Source organism: Cyphellophora europaea (genome assembly GCF_000365145.1).
Source record: "Cyphellophora europaea CBS 101466 unplaced genomic scaffold supercont1.6, whole genome shotgun sequence".
Taxonomy (NCBI): Eukaryota; Fungi; Ascomycota; class Eurotiomycetes; order Chaetothyriales; family Cyphellophoraceae; genus Cyphellophora; species Cyphellophora europaea.
The window spans coordinates 1,484,400-1,505,241 of NW_008481812.1; the positions used below are offsets into that span (position 1 = coordinate 1,484,400).

General features: G+C 48.3%; 4 protein-coding genes across 4 annotated transcripts; 1 reads left to right on the forward strand and 3 right to left on the reverse strand.

The window, feature by feature from the left end:
- Window positions 1-9,763: 9,763 nt before the first annotated feature.
- On the reverse strand, window positions 9,764-10,606 carry HMPREF1541_06779 (uncharacterized protein; the record flags this gene model as incomplete). Its single annotated transcript, XM_008721108.1, has 4 exons — window positions 9,764-9,888; window positions 9,932-10,113; window positions 10,156-10,271; window positions 10,313-10,606. 4 exons carry the CDS (start codon window positions 10,604-10,606, stop codon window positions 9,764-9,766), a joined length of 717 nt encoding a protein of 238 aa, XP_008719330.1.
- A 1,233-nt stretch (window positions 10,607-11,839) lies between these two features.
- HMPREF1541_06780 (uncharacterized protein) lies at window positions 11,840-13,556 on the reverse strand (the record flags this gene model as incomplete). Its single annotated transcript, XM_008721109.1, has 5 exons — window positions 11,840-12,104; window positions 12,148-13,090; window positions 13,137-13,220; window positions 13,266-13,393; window positions 13,438-13,556. The coding sequence occupies 5 exons, from the start codon at window positions 13,554-13,556 to the stop codon at window positions 11,840-11,842; spliced, it is 1,539 nt and encodes a 512-aa protein (XP_008719331.1).
- A 959-nt stretch (window positions 13,557-14,515) lies between these two features.
- HMPREF1541_06781 (uncharacterized protein) lies at window positions 14,516-15,903 on the reverse strand (the record flags this gene model as incomplete). The annotated part of the gene is made up of 4 exons (XM_008721110.1): window positions 14,516-14,922; window positions 14,968-14,996; window positions 15,042-15,199; window positions 15,244-15,903. The coding sequence occupies 4 exons, from the start codon at window positions 15,901-15,903 to the stop codon at window positions 14,516-14,518; spliced, it is 1,254 nt and encodes a 417-aa protein (XP_008719332.1).
- A 2,158-nt stretch (window positions 15,904-18,061) lies between these two features.
- Window positions 18,062-19,899, forward strand: HMPREF1541_06782 (uncharacterized protein; the record flags this gene model as incomplete). Its single annotated transcript, XM_008721111.1, has 3 exons — window positions 18,062-18,301; window positions 18,347-19,593; window positions 19,650-19,899. The coding sequence occupies 3 exons, from the start codon at window positions 18,062-18,064 to the stop codon at window positions 19,897-19,899; spliced, it is 1,737 nt and encodes a 578-aa protein (XP_008719333.1).
- Window positions 19,900-20,842: the final 943 nt, after the last annotated feature.

Here is a 20,842-nt window from a genome sequence, read left to right on the forward strand (position 1 = left end):
CAGAAGGAACTAGACCTGCGCTAGCCTTAATACTAAGGTAAGAAGGAGATAGCCTAGTATATAGAAAACCTTAAATATTGGTAACTATAGAAATATAACTAAATAAACAACAACACCAGGAGGTTATACACAATAGGTATAATATCAAAACAGCAGGGCACCCAGGTGTTAACAAAACAATTAAACTTATAACTTGAGACTTCACCTGGTCCGGCCTAAGGAAGGATATAGAAACCTATATTAAGAACTGCAACTTGTGCGTATGAACTAAACATAGTCAATACAAACCCTATGGGTTACTACAATCCCTAGAACTACTAGACAACACATAGACTTTGATCGCAATAGACTTTATTATAGATCTACTAAAATCCACATATCCCCTCATAGGAGTGGAATACAACAGTATCCTGGTGATAGTCAAAAGACTGACAAAGTGAGCATACTTTATACCATTCTTAAAAACAGCAACAGCAATAGACTTTGCTTATGTTTTTATAGAAACAGTCTTCACATAGCACAGAATGCCAAAGGAAATCATATCAGACAGAGACAAACTCTTCACATCGCAATTTTAGTAATTGTTAACAGACCAGTTAGGAACAAAACACAAGCTGTTAATAGCATTTCACCTATAGACTAATGGACAAACGGAAAGAACAAACTAAGTCCTTAAACAATATCTACAGTACTATTTGGACTATAAACAAACAAAGTGGGTCAAGTTATTACTAACAGTACAATTTGTATACAATAATTCAGCAGGAGCAACAGGAATTTCTCTTTATTACACAAACTATGGAAAACATCCAAGACTTTATAACCACAAGTTAGGTATGAAGCTAGTGGTAAAAAAAGCAAAAATATCAGTAACACACCTACAAACAATACACCAACTTTTATAAAACGACTTATAAGAGATTCAAGATAAAACAACAAAATATGCAAACAAAAGGAGAACTAGAGGACCAGTCTTCTTAGAGGGGGAGATAGTTTACCTTCTACAGAAAAACATAAAAACACAGTGACTAAGCTCTAAACTGGATTACACTAAACTCGGACTGTTTAGGGTTACCAGAAGAACAGGGAATGTTAATTATTAACTCAGACTTCTAAAAGAGATAAGGATACACAACATGTTCCATATGTCACTACTGGAAAAAGCACCGCAAAATGTCAAGATTCTAGGACTAATATATGTTCACAAGGAAACACAGGAACTATATTACAAGATCGATTGTATTATAGGAACCCAACTTATTAATAGGAAGCCATACTATCTGATTTACTGGAAAGGATATGAGCATACTGAAAATACATAGGAACTAGAGGAGAACCTTACTCAGGAGGCTTTAAGGGATTATTACTAGAACCTAAAATAACATCAACTAGGCTTGGTAGTGGAGGTGCTAAAGAGAAGATAGTATCCTAATTAATAGTGTTATTTACTGGCACTTCCTCCTAGAGGTAGCCAGGGTTAGTAAAGGCGCTAGAACTACTAGCGGGTTGTTCTTCTAAAACTCCTAGCGCCTGCATCTCACGGTAGAGCATGTTAGAAGAAAGAGACTTTAGGCGAGCAATAGAATCCTGAAGAATGTTGTCCTCTGACTTAGCTTCTGTGAGCGCGTAATAGAGGCGCGCCACTTCTTTTCACTTTCAATAGGATTTCTCTTGAATCTGTTTCTTCTCCTCCACTACAGAACAAAACTCTTTGAGAGAAAATAACCTATTACACTCAATATTCTTACAGAGGTAGCAAGAACATTTTCTAGAACACTCTTTAGCAAAATAACAGGTATCGCCTGAACAGGCGTAGCTAGAGCAAGTAACCATAGCAGGGCAGTTAAGGAGCTTAATTACTGTGGCAAGATTAAGACAACAGTTAGTGGAATTAGGACAAGAAGACTTAAGGACTGAACATGTTATAGTTAGCTATAACAGGGAAGAAGGAGGAACTCAGGGCTTACTAGTTGTGGGGACACCTACCTTAAATACTTGCGTGGATATAAGTAAGGACAGGAGGGGGAAAGTGTTACGGATTACAACCGCAACCCAACCAAGACCAGCGGCCGTAGGGGCGCTCAGCCCTAAGGGGAAGGTTACCCAGGGGAAGAACAGACTCTACAGAGAAGTGTACCTTAGGGACAGAGAACCGCTGAGGAGTCATATGATTAGGCTCTAGTGCTCTCCCTGCTCTAGACAGAGTAACAGAGCATACAGAGCAAGACAAGCTACACAGCACTATATAGAGGGATAACCTGTCTCAACACTAGGTAGGACTTTTATAGTCAACTTTATATATTAATTCGCTCTATATATTAGTAGTACAACTACTACTATTAGTTCCTACATTTACTTTGGCCTAGCCTTAACCCTAATACTATTCACCCAGCTGCTAAACCCAGTTTGGACCCGACGTTCGGAGCGGTTCATAACACAGGCCTTCAAGGCTATCAAGGAAAAAATAACTAAAGCTCCGATACTCGCCATCTTTGACCCAGAAAAAGAAGCTATACTTAAAACAGACGCCTCAGACTATACAGTCAGTGTATGCCTTACCTAGAAAGGGGAGGATAGAAAGATTAGGCTAGTAGCCTATTGGTCTAGAAAGATAACCGGACCCAAATTAAACTACAATATCTATAACAAGGAACTTTTAGCAATAGTAGAAGCCTTGAAGGAGTGGAGAGTATATCTAGAAGGAACTAGTCACCCTGTTCAGATCTTTACTAACCACAAGAACCTTCTATATTGGACCACAACAAAAGAACTTAATAGGAGGCAAGTCAGGTGGGCAGAAACGCTTTTAGCATATAACTTCAAAATCACGCACATTAGAGGAACAGAAAATGGACGTGCTGATACTTTAAGTAGAAAGCCTGACTACACAGAGGGAACTAGACCCGCACCAGCCTTAATACTAAGGTAAGATAGGAACAGCCTAGTATACTAGAAACCTCAAACACTGGCAACTATAGAAATACAACTAAGTGAACAGCAACACCAAGAGGTTATATATGACAGACATAATATCAAAACAGCTGGATATCCAGGTATTAACAAGACAATTAAACTTATAACTTGAGACTTCACCTGGCCTGGCTTGAGGAAAGATATGAAGAACTATATTAGGAACTGTGACTTGTGTATACAAACCAAGCACAGTCAACACAAACCCTATAGGTTACTATAATCTCCAGAACTACCAGATAATATATAGACTTCAATCGCGATAGACTTTATCACAGATCTGCCAAAATCCACATATCCCCTCACAGGAGTGGAATACAACAGTATCCTGGTGATAGTCAAAAGACTGACAAAGTGAGCATACTTTGTACCATTTCTAAAAATAGTGACAGCGACGGATTTCGCCCACATCTTTATAGAAACAGTCTTTACACAGCACAGAATGCCAAAAGAAATTATATCAGACAGAGACAAGCTCTTCACATCACAATTTTGGCAGTTATTAACAGATCAACTGGGAACAAAACACAAACTGTTAACCGTATTTCACCCACAGACCGATGGACAAATAGAAAGGACAAATCAGGTCCTTGAACAATATTTACAGTGCTATTTGGACTATAAACAAACAAAATAGGTTGAACTACTACTGACAGCACAATTTGTATACAACAACTCAGTAGGAGCAACAGGGATCTCCCCTTATTATACAAACTATGGAAAACACCCAAGACTTCATAACCACGAACTAGGTATGAAGCTAGTGGCAGAAAAAGCAAAAATATTAGTAACGCACTTACAAACAATATACCAACTATTACAGGATGACTTACAGCAAATTCAAAATAAAACAACAAAATTTGCTAACAAAAAGAGAACTGGGGGACTAGTCTTCTCGGAGGGGGAGATAGTTTATCTTCTATGAAAAAACATAAAAACACAACAACTAAGCTCTAAACTGGATTACACTAAGCTCAGACTGTTCAGAGTTAAGAAGAAATACAGACCGGTCACCTTCAAATTGGAACTCCCAAAAGAAATACAGATTCACAACGTATTCTATGCTTCCTTACTAGAACTAGCCCTAGGAAAGCAGTGGCCAATAAAGGAGATAATCAATATCAATAGAGAATCGCAGGAGATATAATATGATAAGAAAGATGTCAATAAAGTCATAGGCTATAAATTTGTTAATAATATCCCATACTATTTGGTACACTGGAAAAATAGTCAACATAATAATAACACTTGGGAACCCTAAGGGAGACTCACTGTCACACAGATCCAGAAGTATCACTAACATTACCTATCTCCAAGGGACCAACACCAGGCCCGGAGAAATTGGGAGATATAAATATCAGGGGATCCCCCTAAGGCAACACCTGATTGTTAAAACCCACTACTGAATTAGCAGGTAGACTGTTAAGCTCATTAAGGAGGGATAGCTCCTGACAGAGCATCCTTGACTGGCTCTCAGTATATCTATCAATCCGGGACTGCAAGTCAATTTCTTCCTACTGGGCCTTCGCCAGTTTAGCGTACACCTGAGCAGCGGCAGTGGCTAGACGGCCCACTTCGGCGCGCTTCGCTTGCGCCTCTTCCTTTGCTTCGCGTTTTTTGGCCTCAAGGGTATTGAACTCCAGCTCTGAGAATTTCCCATCGCATCGACAGTTGTCCTAGTGCTCATAGGTAGAACACCGCTTGTGACCTTTGAGGATAAAGTATGGCGAGTTTGAGTTCTAACAAGGGGTGCAGCGGCCCATTTCTAACAGCTCAAAACCAAGAGCTCTGATTTTTAAAGCAGCAGTTTTGCGACGTTCGGACGAGGTCTTGCTATGTTTGGTGGCACAGTCACTGGATATGGTGAGCTATAAAGAACGAAGAACAAAACAGGCGGACACTGACCTTATGTATGTGAGGACGCAACAGACTGGGAGGGGGAAAGTGTTACGACCCAGGCTACAGCGCGACCTGCAGGCCACCGGTGACGCCCGGCCCGAAGACATAGGGGAAGGTTAGCCGACCCCAAGGGAAGGTGTATGTCACGTGACCCAGGCGCTGGGCCCGATAGGTGTGATGGGTCTGCTGGGGCCCTGGCAGGCACAGTAGACACAGCAGGACCCAGCATTACATATCTTTCCAGGACTATATAGAGGGACGACCCGTCCCGACACTAGGTAGGACTCTCGTAGTTAACTTCGTATATTGATTCGCTCTATACACTAGTAGTACAACTGCTACTATCAGTTCCTACATTTACTTTGGCCTAGCCTTGACCCTGATACTATTCCCCCCAGCTGCTAAACCCAGTTTGGACCCGACGTTCGGAGCGGTTCATAACAATACCTCGACGAGTGTCGGACAATACCAGAGACAATAAATAAATGGGATACAATTTGCTACCGCATACAGCCCACGCTGCTGTCGTATCCGCTCCGCCCTACAGCTTCAAGTCTTGAAGTCTTTGAATCATCGTCATCTAGCCCTTACATTGATTAGGTAACTCAGCAGCTCGCGGAATAGCATCACCCTGAGCTACCTTACACACCTACTAAGCCAAATTTCTTAGAGTGTAGGGGAAGCGATGAAAGGTCTGACTGCAGCGTAGCAGACCATGTAGGTATGCATTGGGGTAAAAGTTTGAGCGGTGCGTGATGATGAAGATGCGGCAGCTGGTAGTACGTACTGACTTCTATGCAGCAACGCAATGAGCTTCTGAAGTCGAAGAGAGCGGCGACAACGAACATCTTGTGCATCGAGTTTCCCAAGCAACGTTCGAGCCGACCTATGACGCTCAGCGGCGTGCTACGAATGGAATGAGCTAAGCGACTGGAGCTAGGATACCGGTCGACGGCACTATGAAGGATGGCTCACACAGGGTCGATGTACCTGCCAGGTAGGTGGTCGTAGCAACGAACGGGATCAAGATGCAATACTATACAAGCTTGGGACCAGATCACAATAGTGAAGTTTTGCTCTTGCACTTTCTGTGATGCTTACGCTGTGAGGCAAGCTTCGAGCATCCACATCGTGTTCAGCAAAATACAAAACTCGTTGTGGGCATGCTGAAAGTCCGAAGCGAAGCCTGCCATGTACACAAGTGGACCTGAAGTAAAAGAATACCTATGTTTCGTGTGTGTCAGCATTTTAATAAGATGTGACCACGACGAATGGCGATAGTACCGCGCATGAGTACTAGGTGTCGCATATGTGGACCGTGATCGGAGGCGAAAGAGAAGTGGAAAGACAAGTTAGAAAGGACAGTCGCCAGTAGATAGGTTCCATCTTGTGTTTCTGAGCTCGAGAGGCCTAAACAAAATGCGGAAGTTGTTCTAGCTCATCGAGCAATCTCGAAGAAGATTCTGGGTGGTTCAGGCCATGGACTTGAATAGAACCACTAGTACCTGCTATGTAGTAGGACAATATCGAGGCACAAAGTAGACTCAGTACTCGGTGGTATAGCAGCGATCAGAGGGTCCGAAGCGCCGCGCCCCCAAGTACTAGGTCCTTGGTACCTGTAACGATCATTCGAGAGCCAAAGCTGAGAGCGATGGATACATAAGAGCGACACAACCGCCAAGCCACACTTCTCGTGTCCCTCACTTCTCGCGAGTCTGGTATGCGCTGGACTGTCACCGATGTGCCGCAGTAAATCTATCTTACATCTTTCAGCGTCGATAGCGGCATGCGCAAGGACTTCCACTCCGATCCCTGTGAGGCTGAAGAGTGTCGTCAGGCTGGCCCAGGAGTGCCACAGCACTAATGTGACATTGTGAGACAGGTGAGCTCGAAAACAAGCCACGCGAGACTGCCATCAAGCTGGGAATTTCATACAAAGTGATCGCCATGCACTGAGCTGTAACAACAGCACAGTATTTTACAGATGAGGAGTGCCAAGCATCCGACCTGAGTTTAGAGCAGGCATCGGTTGGCACTAACAGGCCATATCGGGCAGCACAAGAAATCGTCAAGGGAATGTTCTTTCCGAGTGCAGCAATCTTTCGGCACTACTGTACTTAGCTTCCGATCGAGCCTAAAACAGACACTGCCTGCTTCTCAGTGCTGATGATGACTTGAGTGTCAAACATTTCTTGCTTTTTGCCAAGTACTGCTGCCGGATGCGACTTGAGATAGACTATGTATCTAGAGCACGAGATGAAGCGGGAGTAGGTAATGTCGCCAAGCATCATCAGCATCATGGGGATATTCCGGCTGCCTTGTGTGTATCTTGGATGTCGTGACACTGTTCGATATGGTTGGATGCGAAAATAGATGATTGAAGAGACACGCAATATCTCGGATTATCACTTGCGTCCTCGTTCTCTTCTACCTAGTATATCTTCGCTGTTCGCAAGATCTGGTCTCCGGATGATCACCACGGAGATACTAGGTACTACCAAAGCAGCTCGTTAGCCGTATGTCCCACAGCACTTTAGGACTTCCTATAGTCGATCTCGATACCTAGCACATGGCAAGCGGATCAGCTGTCTCTAATCGATGTATAAGAGTTGCCAATGTTCAACACCTCGCATGACTGTGTTCACGTTCCTGGTAGTCACTAAAGGAAAGTTTTGAATCCGAGTTGACTACAACCAACGACAAGCAATAATGAGCCACAGACGGTCTTCAGTAGGAGCAGTGACTCAGGGTAGTACCCAGATAAAAGCCACACAGAGGATATGGTCTACCCGCTGTCCACATGTCCTTCCTGAGCAGGTGTTCCCAGCCCCGAGCTCGCGAGCCAGTCCTACCGATCTCATCTGGGGGACTCAAAGAAGCTGAGGAGTAGCGTTGCCTCTGAGGCACATGCTCCGCACGAACACACACTCACTAGCCACAGACAGCATTGTACTGATGTTGCATTGGATTGAAAGACCGTATCCCTAGCTACCTAGTAGTACTCTGACCACTAGGTCTCCCTCCTAAGCTCTAGTATCATAGGGCACAATGTCTAGGTATCACTTCCACAGGTTAACTCTTAGGATGCTAGCATTCATAAAATACCTACTGGGTACGTAGTAGAATATTCTGAGGTAGTCAGTAATGCGTAGGAACCAATGAGGATAGTGCTTCAAGCCTTCTGGTGCAACCTCGAAATAATGCTACCTGCGGCTGGTGCATGTGTGTGCGTGCGGAAGGTGCGTGATCCGGAGACACAACGAGCAGAAGTCACAGCTTTCTTGCCTTGCAAAGATGTAGCATTCGACGAGAGATACCTAACCTAAGAGAACAAATTTCTGAAACCGAATGGATAGGTTCGCAACCGAGCTGTCGTAGGTAGGTGTAAGTCGCAGCGATCAGAGAGATGGGGTACGTGCTGGGTACTTATTCTGTTTGCCGTAGCGGACCGGTGCCCCGTTGAGCAGCGCAAAGGTAATAAAACTTCGAACCCAATCTGGTTCCTTCAGTCGCGATAGAGGTAGCTGCAACATCTAATACCCAGCAAGATCATTTCAATTTCATTTTCACCGTTCGCATTCGGGTGGATGGCGCTAAGCCAATCTTCAGTCCTCACACCTGGCCAACGTCCTTAGATACCTATCAAATCAGATGTAACTGGCTGTTGCTAGGTAATACCACCATCCTCTCCTCGCTATTTCTCTCAGCTACTTGCACCTCGCATTCCTTTATATACAGCCCATCAACTTTACTATGCTATCGATACACCACCGCTAAACTATTGACATTTGTCTCAATGTCCTGACAGGCTAGGGATGACCCGGGGGCTGGGAACCCCAACCCGGTCGTCCACCAGCACGTGGCTGGCAAGAAGATAGTTATTATCACCTAACAGGTAGTTATCTCATCTCAGCTCACCGCCTTCTCCTATATGTGGCCGATTCAAGGTTGTAAATCATGAAACTCCCGCTATATAGACGCAGTCGTTCGAGATTACGACTTCGACGTCGACCAAATTGTCGCTATCCAGGATTGGCGAGCATGACCGGCCGAGTTAAGACAGAACCTAAACATCTCACAGGCGGGTCCAGCAGGACTTTGTTGGCGTCTATAGGTGGCTGAAATGTAGGTAGTATCTACCTACCTTGTTGTGGTAGGTGTAAATCGCCGCCAGCTTTTTGCCAGCCAGCGCCTACACCTCGCTGTCTCACTATGCTGTTACAGTGGGATCTGGTCTTTGAGCTACCGCAACAAGGCCTGCTCGACAACGCTATAGGTAAGCAGCAGGCAACTGTAGATATAATCAGCTCTATAGGCCACTGTAGTTGGCTTTCATATCTGATGTGCGTTTAATGTGAGTATGATGTTCTTAATACGGCTGACGCAAGTCGAAGATACTGTAGCCAGGAATCTTAGGCTTCACGAATCATAATAGCTTAGCCAGACGTTAGCGCGCGATCAGCTTAGCCTTGATTTTAACTGTGACTTTGCTCTGATTGGGGCTCAACTCTATCCTGACTCTACACTAATTCGGAGTTGACTCTTTTGCATAGAGGCTGGTAGGTACCTGTAGGTATCAATCGCACTGCTCTGCTCTTTGAGGCTGTTCAAAATGCTCGTCTTCTGTCTCAATGTGCATTTGCCGCTTGTTCATATGCTCCTTGTCTTCGCCCCACCACTTTCGACTAACCCCGGACCTCCTTCTCCGGCATCTACTAGGTACTAGGTAGACGGTCGGCAACTTGCTCGAGTCACCCTGAACATTCTAGATGGCCGTCAGCAGTCCCAATCACTCCGCGAAAATGGAACAGTGAGCTTGAAGATTACTTAATGATAAGCAAGTCTATCTGCACCTGTACGTGAGAAGCTTGCTGTCGACGCCACACTGTCATCTTCACAGTTGCTCAAATGCGTTCACTGCTGCCTGCGCCGCCGACTTTGCACTCTGTGGATTCATCCCTGTAACAACACGTCCATCTGCAACCACAAAATCGCCCCATACATTCTCTGCTCTTGTGTCTGTACTCGTCAGCAACATTCAAGGCGTCATAGGCAGTCTTACACGTCGCATCAAGCTTCTTAGCCCACTCATCAATGAGCGGCTCGTTCCATGATCGGATCGGCTCCATGATATGCATGTCGTTCTCTGCCTGGGTGGTGAAACCGGTAATGACTTTGCCGCGGATGACAGACTTGCCAGTCGATGCGTCGATAACACCGGGAAAGATCGCTGGTCCGTGGCACCTGACTAATCAGCACGCGAAGCACATTGCGTGAAAGACATACACTGCTGCAGCGACACCACCTGCATTCCAGATGTCCGAAGCAATCTTGTGAAGACCTTTCGCGTGCGGATAATCAATGAGAGCTGCGTGGCCGGCACTAGCGAAGAAGAGGCCGTACTGCGCCGTCAGCTGGGACCACATATCAGCAACGCACTCACCTTCTTGCCGTCAATGCTGCTAACATCGGGCATGTTGTCGAGCTTCTTGCGGAAGACGCTGTTCTTGTCCTCATATTCCTCTTTATCGGAGCCATTGAGGAAGCTATCCTGCATACTGAGCCAGTCCTCGGTATACGTGCCCGTCTCAGACACGAGATCGACTTCGAAACCCGCTTTGGTCAACACCTGATACGGATGCTGAGCTTCTGAGATGAAGAGACCTGTTGGATTCCCATCGTGCAGCGGAGCCGTGGCAGAGGTGACAAAAATCACTGCGCGTTTCGGAGGAGACATTCTTGCGATTGATTGTTCGGAGAGGTTGATGTTGCTGCCGCGAAGTCGAAGATTATGTTGGGTTAAATGGAAGTCAGAGCAGACTCACGGGCACAGGCCAGGCTTTATATCAATAGCGAGGTGGAGATGGACTCAACACGACCCATCTTGGATGCGGAACTGTGCGATTGCTGGAACCTACCATCAGGTTTGAGGCCATCGCTTAGGAAGTCGAAGATAGGTAGCTGAGCCTGGGCAAGCAGAAAAGTGCTTGTGTCTTGGTCAATATCAAATCTGGCACTGCTTCAATGGCCTGTGATTGGTTGAGCTTCGATGACTGACGCAAGTTTGCTCAGAATGCGAGTATGATTCGCTTATTGATGAATAATTAGGTCGAAGAGCCGAACGCTGCATACTGGGAAAGAACCGTCAGCACGTGTGCTTCTCGTCATGGCGCACTGACGGGGAGACTGCGCTTTTTGGAAGGTCTTGATTGCTTGTCTGGGTAATCAGGCAGTAGGTACTACGTTTGCCGATATAAACACTTTGGTCGCTATTTATCATCGTGGACCCGGTTTTTCAGATGAGACCTAGTCTTCGCTTTGTGGATATCCCCTTGGCCTTTCATTATCTGGTGTGATACGTCTTTGGACCTTTCAAAGTTCACTATCGGATTCCACGTTGTCATCATTGATCTTCGGGTGCTTTGCTGTGAACGCGCAATAACGTATCGGTCGCAGGAGAGATCCGTGTCTACTGAGTCACCTGTAGGCCGGAGCGGCACCGAAAAAGATCGAATAACAGTGAAGCATCTGACCTTTCATTCAGAATATGGAGCGCGCAACAGCAAAGCGCGATGCACTCGGAGGCAACAGCGACAACTCAGAGTCGTAGGCCAGACCCCGTTGCATTTGCATGGAGTCCAGAAGTCACGTGGTCCACTGCGTCGGAAAATCTTGGCAATGTTCTTCGTTTCTCGATGTCCTGAATCGCGACAAACGGCAGCCTGAAGTCCGTCGAGCTCTTCACCTGTATGTCTCTCAGCAAATTCTCACATGATACAATCGGCTCCAAAAGGGTGCGAAGGCTGCGAACTACCATATTCGAGCCCGGAAGAGTGCGATTTTTGGCAATTCGAGAAAGATCAAGCGGAATGCCTTGGATATGCTTCAAGTCGAATGGCACTACAGCTGATCTGAGTGTGACGTAGAAGCTGTACCTCGCTACACCTTTCGTCGTAGCTGTCCCGTACATTCAAGATCTCCACCTGAAAGCAGGATGCCGCCAGTCCAAGTCCTGAATCTTCTGCTGACTCATTCCTTCCAACTCCTGCTCAACATTCTTCTTATCCCGCCGAGCATTGCTAGCTTTCATCCAGATACCCAGAAGAATTGACAAGATCAGGATCACCGAAGACGTTGCCAAGTTCAACCCATTGCCGATGTGGTAATTCGGGCCGTCGAATGGAAGGAATGACCACGTTGAGATGAGACCACCAACGTTACCAAACATCACGTTCCTGATTTTGTCAGCAAGATCAGACAAAGAAGGATGCAACTTACGTTCCGATGGCACTTGAGCGAGCGGTGTCTGACACAACATTGGCGCTCACTTGCGCATTGCAGAGCGCTCCAAATGCAAAAGCTCCAGATGCGATAATGAAGGTTGCACCGTATCGCACGTTGGGATTGGTGCTGGCCAGAAACATGATGTAGCCTGCCATCATCAAAGGCGCATTCATGATGAAGAAGATGTTTCGCTTATCCATTCTCCAGCTCAGAAAGTTGAAGGCAACAACGAAGAAGGCGCCAACGATGTAGGGAGGCACAGTGTGCAACTGCTGGGATACCACTGAGCTCCCTGGGTAGATTGTACGAACGATGGTAGGAGCGAAAAATGCGAGGCCTTGAACCGTGATATTGTCGAGCAGGAAGATGAACGACGTTGCTAGGGTGACGGGGCTGAAGATACCATGAAGCGTCTTCTTCGTATCGAGCTTGTCAAGAACCTCAGTCGTGCCGACGCGCTCCGACTTGACACGAGCGATGGCGAGATCTTTCTCTTCCTGGGTGAGCCATCTGGCTGTCTCCGGACGATCGGTAAGGGTGAAGAAGGCGATGAGCGAGAGGCAGATGGTGACAATGCCTTCGATGGCGAAAATCATCTCCCATCTTCGCGTGCTGCCGAAATTGTCGAGCTTCAAGATGGCAGAAGCCAACAGGCCACCAAAGGCACCTGCGAGGGGTGCCATGACGATGTACATGGACAAGCGGAAAGCAAGCTCTGCCCTGCGGTACCATCGCGACATATAGTACGCTATGCCTGGAAGCATGCCTGCTTCGAAAAGTCCAAGAAGAAAGCGGACACCACAAGCGGCAGAGAAGGTCCGGACGAAAGCGAAGCAGACGGTCATGATTCCGAAGCCGAGGGAGATTGCGGGAATGAACCATCCAGGTCCGATCCATTTGCAAGCCATGTTGCTGGGAATTTCGAACACGATATAGCCTATCGTCATCAGTTTGGCTTCGAGAGGGGGGACGTTGGAGCTCACTGATGTAGAAGACACTCAGAACAGTATTGTAATCGTATCCCTGCAGGGCCAAGTCCATTTCAAAACCAGCAAGGCGTGCATTGCCTGCGAATGTTAACACTAGCCATGAAAAGCGCGTGCACCACTAACCAATATTGGCACGATCAATAAAACAGAATAAATACAGGATCGCCACCGTGGGGATAATGTAGAGATCAATCTTGAGACGAAGACGCGACTCGGCTGCCTTGTCGAAGGCCAAGAGTGATTGACCGTACCTAAAGATGTTAGCCTGGGCTTCCAGCAACGACACATCACTTACAAATCTGTGGCCGCATGACCACGCTCGGCTGCTGAGTGAAGAGTTTCATCATGAATAGCTGCTTTGCCCGACAGGTCTTCGTTGGTCGAAGACCCGGGCTTTTCGGAGATGTCGGCCATGTTGCAATTGTCAGGGTGAAAGCTGATGGGAGCCCGGAGATCTGGACCTTATAGGGCGAACTACGGACACCGGAACATGCACAGTGCCACGTGAAATGTTGCTTCCAGCCCCCTATCCGATCATTAAGAAAGGGCTTGGCAAGCCTATGAAAATTGCGAAAGGGTTGGTGCTAGCAAGGTTCCGCTCCCAGCTGGTCTGCCGCCTCCGCTTGCCGCCCCAGTCAATGGGTGATCACCCCGCAGTAAGCTTTACCCCGCAGGTTTGGGGGGAGCGAACGATGCTTAGTATTCCATCCATGAATAGGCCGCGGCTCTAGACTGGCTCGAAATGTGAAGCCGGCTGGTGAGAAATTGTCACCGACTCTGAAGGCCGGCCATGTACATCCTAGCGATACCGAAAAGCATATACGATGTTTGGGGACCGCACAAGCACCGAGGTGTACCATTTGGATTTTCATCTGACAAGATTTCGCTTAGAGGATGGGCACCACTCAGCAGATCGGTTTTTCTCTTCAAGCGCCAGTAATTTGACATGTAGCGACAGAACGTGGCATCTTGGCTACTCGAAGACTTTGGAGCCGAGGAAGTTTCGGATAGACGACTTGCAGTATTCAAAGTATTTCCAATGTGTCTTCTTCCAACAGACTGCGGATGCGCCGGAGATGTTTGACGCGGCCGAATTTTGCTTGGCGTCGGCAGCTTTCCGCCCCGGATTCTAGCTCGGCAATTGCCTCCTGTGCCAGCAGCTAACAGCTTGCGACATCTGCGAATTATTCGCAGAGCAGAACCATCATTGACTGAGCCGGTTGACCAAGACCAATCGAAGCCGATTAGCAAGTTAATAGTCTACTTCTATCGACAAGGGGTCATCTTGCAACGATTCCAGCGATTCTCCGCCAGGCTCGAGTGCCCGATCCTCGTAAAAGCCTGGTAATTCATGAGGGAACACTTCCGCGAACTCAATCTCGACCTTCTGTCGGCAGGTGAATCGGCTGTTGGACCGGCTTATGAATACGCAAGCACCAAAAGACGCAGTCTTCGATCGGTAGAAAATTCAACATGAACTCGTTGTATCGCAACGCCACAAGACAGATGGATCCTCCAACAATCGCGTCCAGGATGAAGTGGTTGGCTGTACTGACAATTGCTACCAAAATCATGAAGGGGTAAAGAAATCCAATGAGTTCGCACAGCAGCTTCGGAAGAGATGGCACTCGAATTGGAAGGGCCCACGACTCGGCTTCTGGCTTATACCAGGGCAACGGTAACGCTAAGCGGTAGCAACGGCCAGGATGCGCGATAGGAAGCCGCATGATGGAAAGCCCAACAAGCAGCGAATACCCAAAGTGCAGAGACGGCATGGCAGCTGTTCATGTTAGGAGGGCAAAGAAGCGGGGGCGGCAAGACTCACCAAGCTGATTCGTATACTGTCGAGTGTTGCTGTGGCTTGATTAGCTTCAATTTAACAACCGAGGCAGAACTTACAAAACTGAGACTGCTCCATTTCTTCCATGCACTGTGTCGACGAAGCTAAAGCTCCGGGCAAGCTCACCCACTTCACCAGGTGATTCTGAGTCGCCTAGGAGCCTGGGAGGCATGCAAGGCCACGTTGAGAAAACACAGAAAGCCAATAGGTTGCAGATCTGCTTCCAATCAGATGTGGTCGTGGTGGATTGAGATGACTAACCGCAAGACTTCGTCGTCTTGATTCATAGAGATATGGCCCCACATGTTCCGTGGTTGTACGGCCGCGATTCCGTGTGATTGCGAACCAGTAGAGTCCGACCAAGAACGAAATCGTAGCAGGCAGATGAACGAAGGAGTAGATTCGGTTGATCCAGTACATAACCCCAGGATATTGCAAGAACCATCGCTGGATCTCGAGCTCCCAGAAGATATGAAGGCCTTGTTCGAGTCGTATTACCTGTAGAGCGTGGCGGCAAGCAATATCAATGGTCTGATCGTTCAATCGTTTAGCCAGAAACCCTCTTGCCATTTGGTAGACAGAATATATTAGTGCCCAGTAGATAATCTCCAGAATGAAAGGGAACCGCAAGAGCACACGACTGAGAATTCGATTCTGGAACATGGTAGTATTTGGCGCGTGGATGAATCCTCGATAGCCCAGCATCGATAGCTCTCGTGAACGCCATTTGTCTTGACCAGGGAAGAAAATGGAGGGCTCTTCGACCTTGATGTCATTGAATGCCATTTCGGCTCCAACATCGTCTCGCTGTGTGGCATCTTTAGAGTGTATGGCGGGTGTTTTGAAGTCGCGATTGATCCAAGCACCGAGGCAGATGATGAATGTACCCAGGGATGGTTCTCCGAGGCCGAGAAAGCCCATGTTTGATACGAGCACGTGACTCTATGAGGGAAGGGCTGTGACAGGTCGGATGCGCAGCTTGATACGAGACGCCTGCTCTAAACGCGAAAACGAGTAGTGATACAAGACAAAAAGCGCAGAAAGATTAGCATTTGAGGACAAGTAGATGAAAGAGAACGAGGCTGTGTATCGGGGAACAAGATCTCCTGCCCCATGGGTTGTCCGGTGGAATCGGGCCATCGTTTCGTACGTGGGACATACTGGGGGTCTTGATGTACTTGGACGTCGGCCTTTGATCAGCGGGGGGCAGTGCGCCTCAGGAAGCTTGTGAGGCAGCAATCTCGCGGGTATCGAATAAGGCCAACAATGCTGAAGTGGTGAATAGGATGCGGCTATCGTCATTTTTCAACAAGCAATCCGGCCTAGCGAACAGGAATCGAGTTAAAGGCCCACAGCATCGTATGCTTCAGGCAAGTTGTGAGACTCAGCATCCGCGCGAGCCCGACTGGCTTTGCACAGCTCAGGAAAACCAGGTTTTCATAGTAGACAACGCAAGAACCCCTAGCGATAGACGGATCGACGAGAACATTCTGCAGATTGCTTTCACATGAGGTCGGTTGGCGGTAACGGAGTTAGGGATGAAGTGTTCGGATCACAAGTTGAGATGTGTTGTCACTGTCTCAAGGTTTGGAGGCTGAGAGATGATTGGACGTGCAAACCCCGTCCTCAGCTTGATCAAGCGATGAGGCACGCGACTGCTGACCCGCAGCTGACGGTACACACCAGGTTGGCCAGTCGCATCAGTGGTCAAGATAGGCTCGGCCGGCAGTGGCGTCGCCTCGTTGGGGCTTCGAATCCGCCTTACGCTTGGTCACCTGCGGCGCAGCAGTAGGAGCCAGCAAGAGTTGAAAGTGACCACTCTCGCGATCTCTGCCTCCACAGCTTTGTCGCAGCGTGATCACAGGTCGTCTGTTTCTTTGCACTTCGTCTTACTCATAGTAACGTCAGTATACCGTACAATTGCTGGTGCTACGCTTGTGTCAGAGTCGTGTATGGATTGAGATGATTAGCATGACTCCCAGGCGCGGACATCGAATGCTGCGAGAGAAAGTCCTCCGTTAACCGCAGCTAGAACTCACGACGAGAGCGATTCCCGAGTTTTAAGGTGTTCGAGGCTAGGAAACGAAACGGCCTCCTGGCGGCATCGCACAGGTTTCGATTGTGGTTGTGACATGTATTCACTTGCTGAGTGGAATGTGGACAGTGCTGCCTCGATCTGATCCAGTGCTGCCTTTCTTGTTCTTCGATAACTCACACACTAGGTATGCCTGAATCCGATTTGCTCCAGGAAGCAGTCGGAAGAGTGCCAGAGAACTCGCGTACTCGTAATCGAAAGGCGAATCTTTAGCACGATATCACTTGCGCAAGCAGTCATCGCGGGAGAACTCGATATCAGGATTGCAAGGATTTTTCGACGAGTGCAGGCGGGGCTGGGTTACGGAAAGCGGCGCTTTTCGACGCGTCTTGAAGCCGGCGCGAGGGGAGCCAGAAAATAATGCAGAGTTACAGAAGCACAGCACAACTTCGCCAAGACAACCTCACAAAGCTTGGCTTGACATCTCTACAACCCTGACGTCAATGCGGAAGACCTATTCTTCGTTCGCTGAAACGTCACACCATCAGACCATTCGAGTACCTGATGCATGAAAGCCCAGCGACTTTGCCTCGAGCCTGATGGCATAGCAATCACACTCTATCGGCTCACTCACTGCGCAATGGTCCTGGTTTCATTAGCCACTTTTTTCAAAGTCACTTCAGGTTTACCTCAGGTTTACCTCAAGACAAGGCGTTTAGCGTGAAAATGGCGAAGGCCGCGTTCGACTGGTTGCCAAGCGCGTACAGTTGCACACAGCCTCTATCATGATATGTGTTTCCATCCACCGGACCCGTCTGTCGATGATGTCGACGCCGAGCAACGTGCGCCGTTTCTGCGGAGTAAAAAAATCTTTTCTTCTTCACACGACCTTCCAAGCCTTGTCCGCTCCGCAGCTGATTCCCACTCTAATGCTTGTTTACCATCAAGATCGATGACGTCTTGTCGCGCCCGACTCTATATGACCTCTTTTCGCCGTTGTGTCAATGCTGTCCTGTCATCCACACCTCTCGAGGACCCCCAACAATGACTGCCGACCCTGAGCGCCCCACAGCTTCAGCACGGTCCTCCGTGACCGTTGGCGATGGCCAACACGACGTACCGGGAATTCCCGCCAAGGAAGCCTTCAACGATGATTCTAAAGTTCCCTTCATGACGGCGAGGACCTTCTTTATGACCATACTGGTCTCGATGGGCGGTATCTGCTTCGGCTATGATACAGGCCAAATCAGCGGCTTTTTACAGATGGAGGACTTCCAATATCAGGTACGCAACCCTACCCGACAACTCGGCCAGCTCTAACATCTTCAGTTTGCCGACGATCGTGAGACACTCGAGCTTAGCGATATCCGCACTGGTCTCCTCGTGGCCATGCTCTCCATCGGAACGCTGATTGGCGCGCTCATCGCCGGCCCCGTTGCCAACAATCGTCGCATTGGTCGCAAATACTCCATCTGCATGTGGTGTATCATATTCTGCATCGGCAACGTTTTCCAAATTGCCGCACGCTACCCCGTGTGGTATGTTATGATGATTGGTCGTATCATCAGTGGTTTTGCTATCGGAGGTCTTTCTGTCATGGTGCCGGCATATCAAGGCGAGAGCGCTCCCACACATCTACGAGGAGCCATCGTCTGCTGCTATCAACTTTTCATCACTCTGGGCATCTTGATCGCATATCTCATAAACTTTGGCACCGAGAGTATCGCAGGAAGCGCTTCCTGGCGGATTCCCGTCGGCATAAGTTTCTTCTGGGCGCTAATTCTCGGGTTTGGGATCCTTTTCTTTCCCGAGACTCCTCGCCACGACTATCGCCATGGACAGGTCGATATTGCGGCGCGAAGCATTGCCAAGTTCTATGGTGTTAGCGAGAAGCACCAGATCATCCAGAAGCAACTCGAAGAAATGCAATACAAACTACAAATGGAGCGCGAAGGTGGAGAGCATTCTGTTTGGGAAGTCGTCACCGGGCCTCGCATGTTTTACAGAACCCTCCTCGGTATTGCGATCCAGGCCCTCCAGCAGATGACTGGCGCCAATTTCTTCTTCTACTACGGCACCACCATCTTCACTTCGGTAGGCTTGGATGATCCATTTATTACGCAAATCATCCTCGGCGCCGTCAACGTTGTTACAACTTTCCCAGGTCTTTACATGGTCGAGAAGTTTGGCCGTCGGAAGTGCCTCTCCATAGGAGCGGCCTGGATGTTTATGTGCTACATGGTTTTCGCCTCGCTTGGCTACTTCGCGCTCGAGAATCCCGATGGCAGCAACGACCGAACTATCGGCATGGTGATGATCGTCTTCGCCTGTCTCTTCATCGCAGCATTTGCATCTACATGGGGTCCGATGGCGTGGGCTGTAACCTCGGAGATCTATCCCAGCCGCTACCGCTCAGTGTGCATCGCGCTATGCGCCGCATCGAACTGGTCCTTCAACTTTTTCATTGGTTTCGCCACCCCCTTTATCACCAGTTCCATTTCCTTCGCCTACGGCTACGTCTTTGCGGCCTGCAACTTCCTTGCTGTGATCCTGGTCTTCTTTTTCCTTCCCGAGACGTAAGTGCACCCCTCACGAATGGTCGACAAGATTGACATCAATCTAACTATGACAGGTCTGGTCGCTCTCTCGAAGAGATTGACACAATGTTCTTACTGGAGGTCAAGCCGTGGAAGTCAAGTAAATGGGAAGCGCCTCACGGCGAAGAGCTCGTATCAGCGGATCGTTTGCGTTTGTCGCAGGGTGGTAGGTCGATTAGCAAGCATCATGAAGCTCGCAGAGCAGATGCAGTCCAGGCGGAGAACATTGCTGCGAAGCAGGAGCCTGCTGAAGCGAGCGGCGTACGTAGCAGTTCGTTGGCCTAGGGGCAGGGTTTGTAGTCAATTTACGAGCACAGGGGTCGGCCAAGTGATGCGCGGGCTACTATAGTAACATCAGCTTACACGCTGGGATCTCCGTTGTAAATTCCCAGGAGCTGGCGTGTCGATCCCGTTGACCCCTGGCTGAGCCTGTCCTATCTTTCACTTTCATGTCGGAGTGAGCATAAGCCCAAGCCTATAGTAATCAGAGCACAAGTCCGACTGTGCTTGGGAGAAGCTGCCATCAATTGGCTTATGACGAGAGGAAGCCTCCTGTCGACTACGAAAATTCTAATGCAGTTTGCCGATATTGCCCGGAGGCCGCCAGAATACCATTAATGTTAGCCTTGTCAATGTGGCCTATAATAGCGGGAGTGCTCCAGCCGAAGAAAGCCGTCTGGCTCTGCAATCACTTCGTGTGCTTTGGACCGAACTTAAGCTGTAGAACCAGTAGAAGGAAGCAGGGATGCGGGTCACTCTGAACGACAAGTATTATCAACGGGACATTGAGCGATGCGGTAGGGTGCTTTTATTTTTGCACACGGTGGTCTCACAGCAAATTACCTGTTCTGTGTCTTGAGCACGACACATTTACCTTGAGGGTGGCGCCGCCCTTCACAACTGTCAAAGAAAGTCACAAGTGAACACAGTCGAACACAACCGAACGTGTAATGTTGCATAGCAAGGGGTATTATTGTGAAGCATGTCTTCAACCTGAAACATCTGGAATCGCCAAGGGATGCCCAGCCGGTACGGAATGGCGGAGATTAGATAAGGTTTAGTTAGGGTGTGCGCTGGCGTGCCGACTGTTCCTGCACCCCCAACTCACCACCTCTCAATTCTCTTGCCAACTTGCTAGGCGAGCTCCAAATAGAAATGCCACGAGCGACGTGTCGTCAGCATGGCCTGCCCCTTCTTCACAACACAGGTATGTCCGATCCCTTTTGAC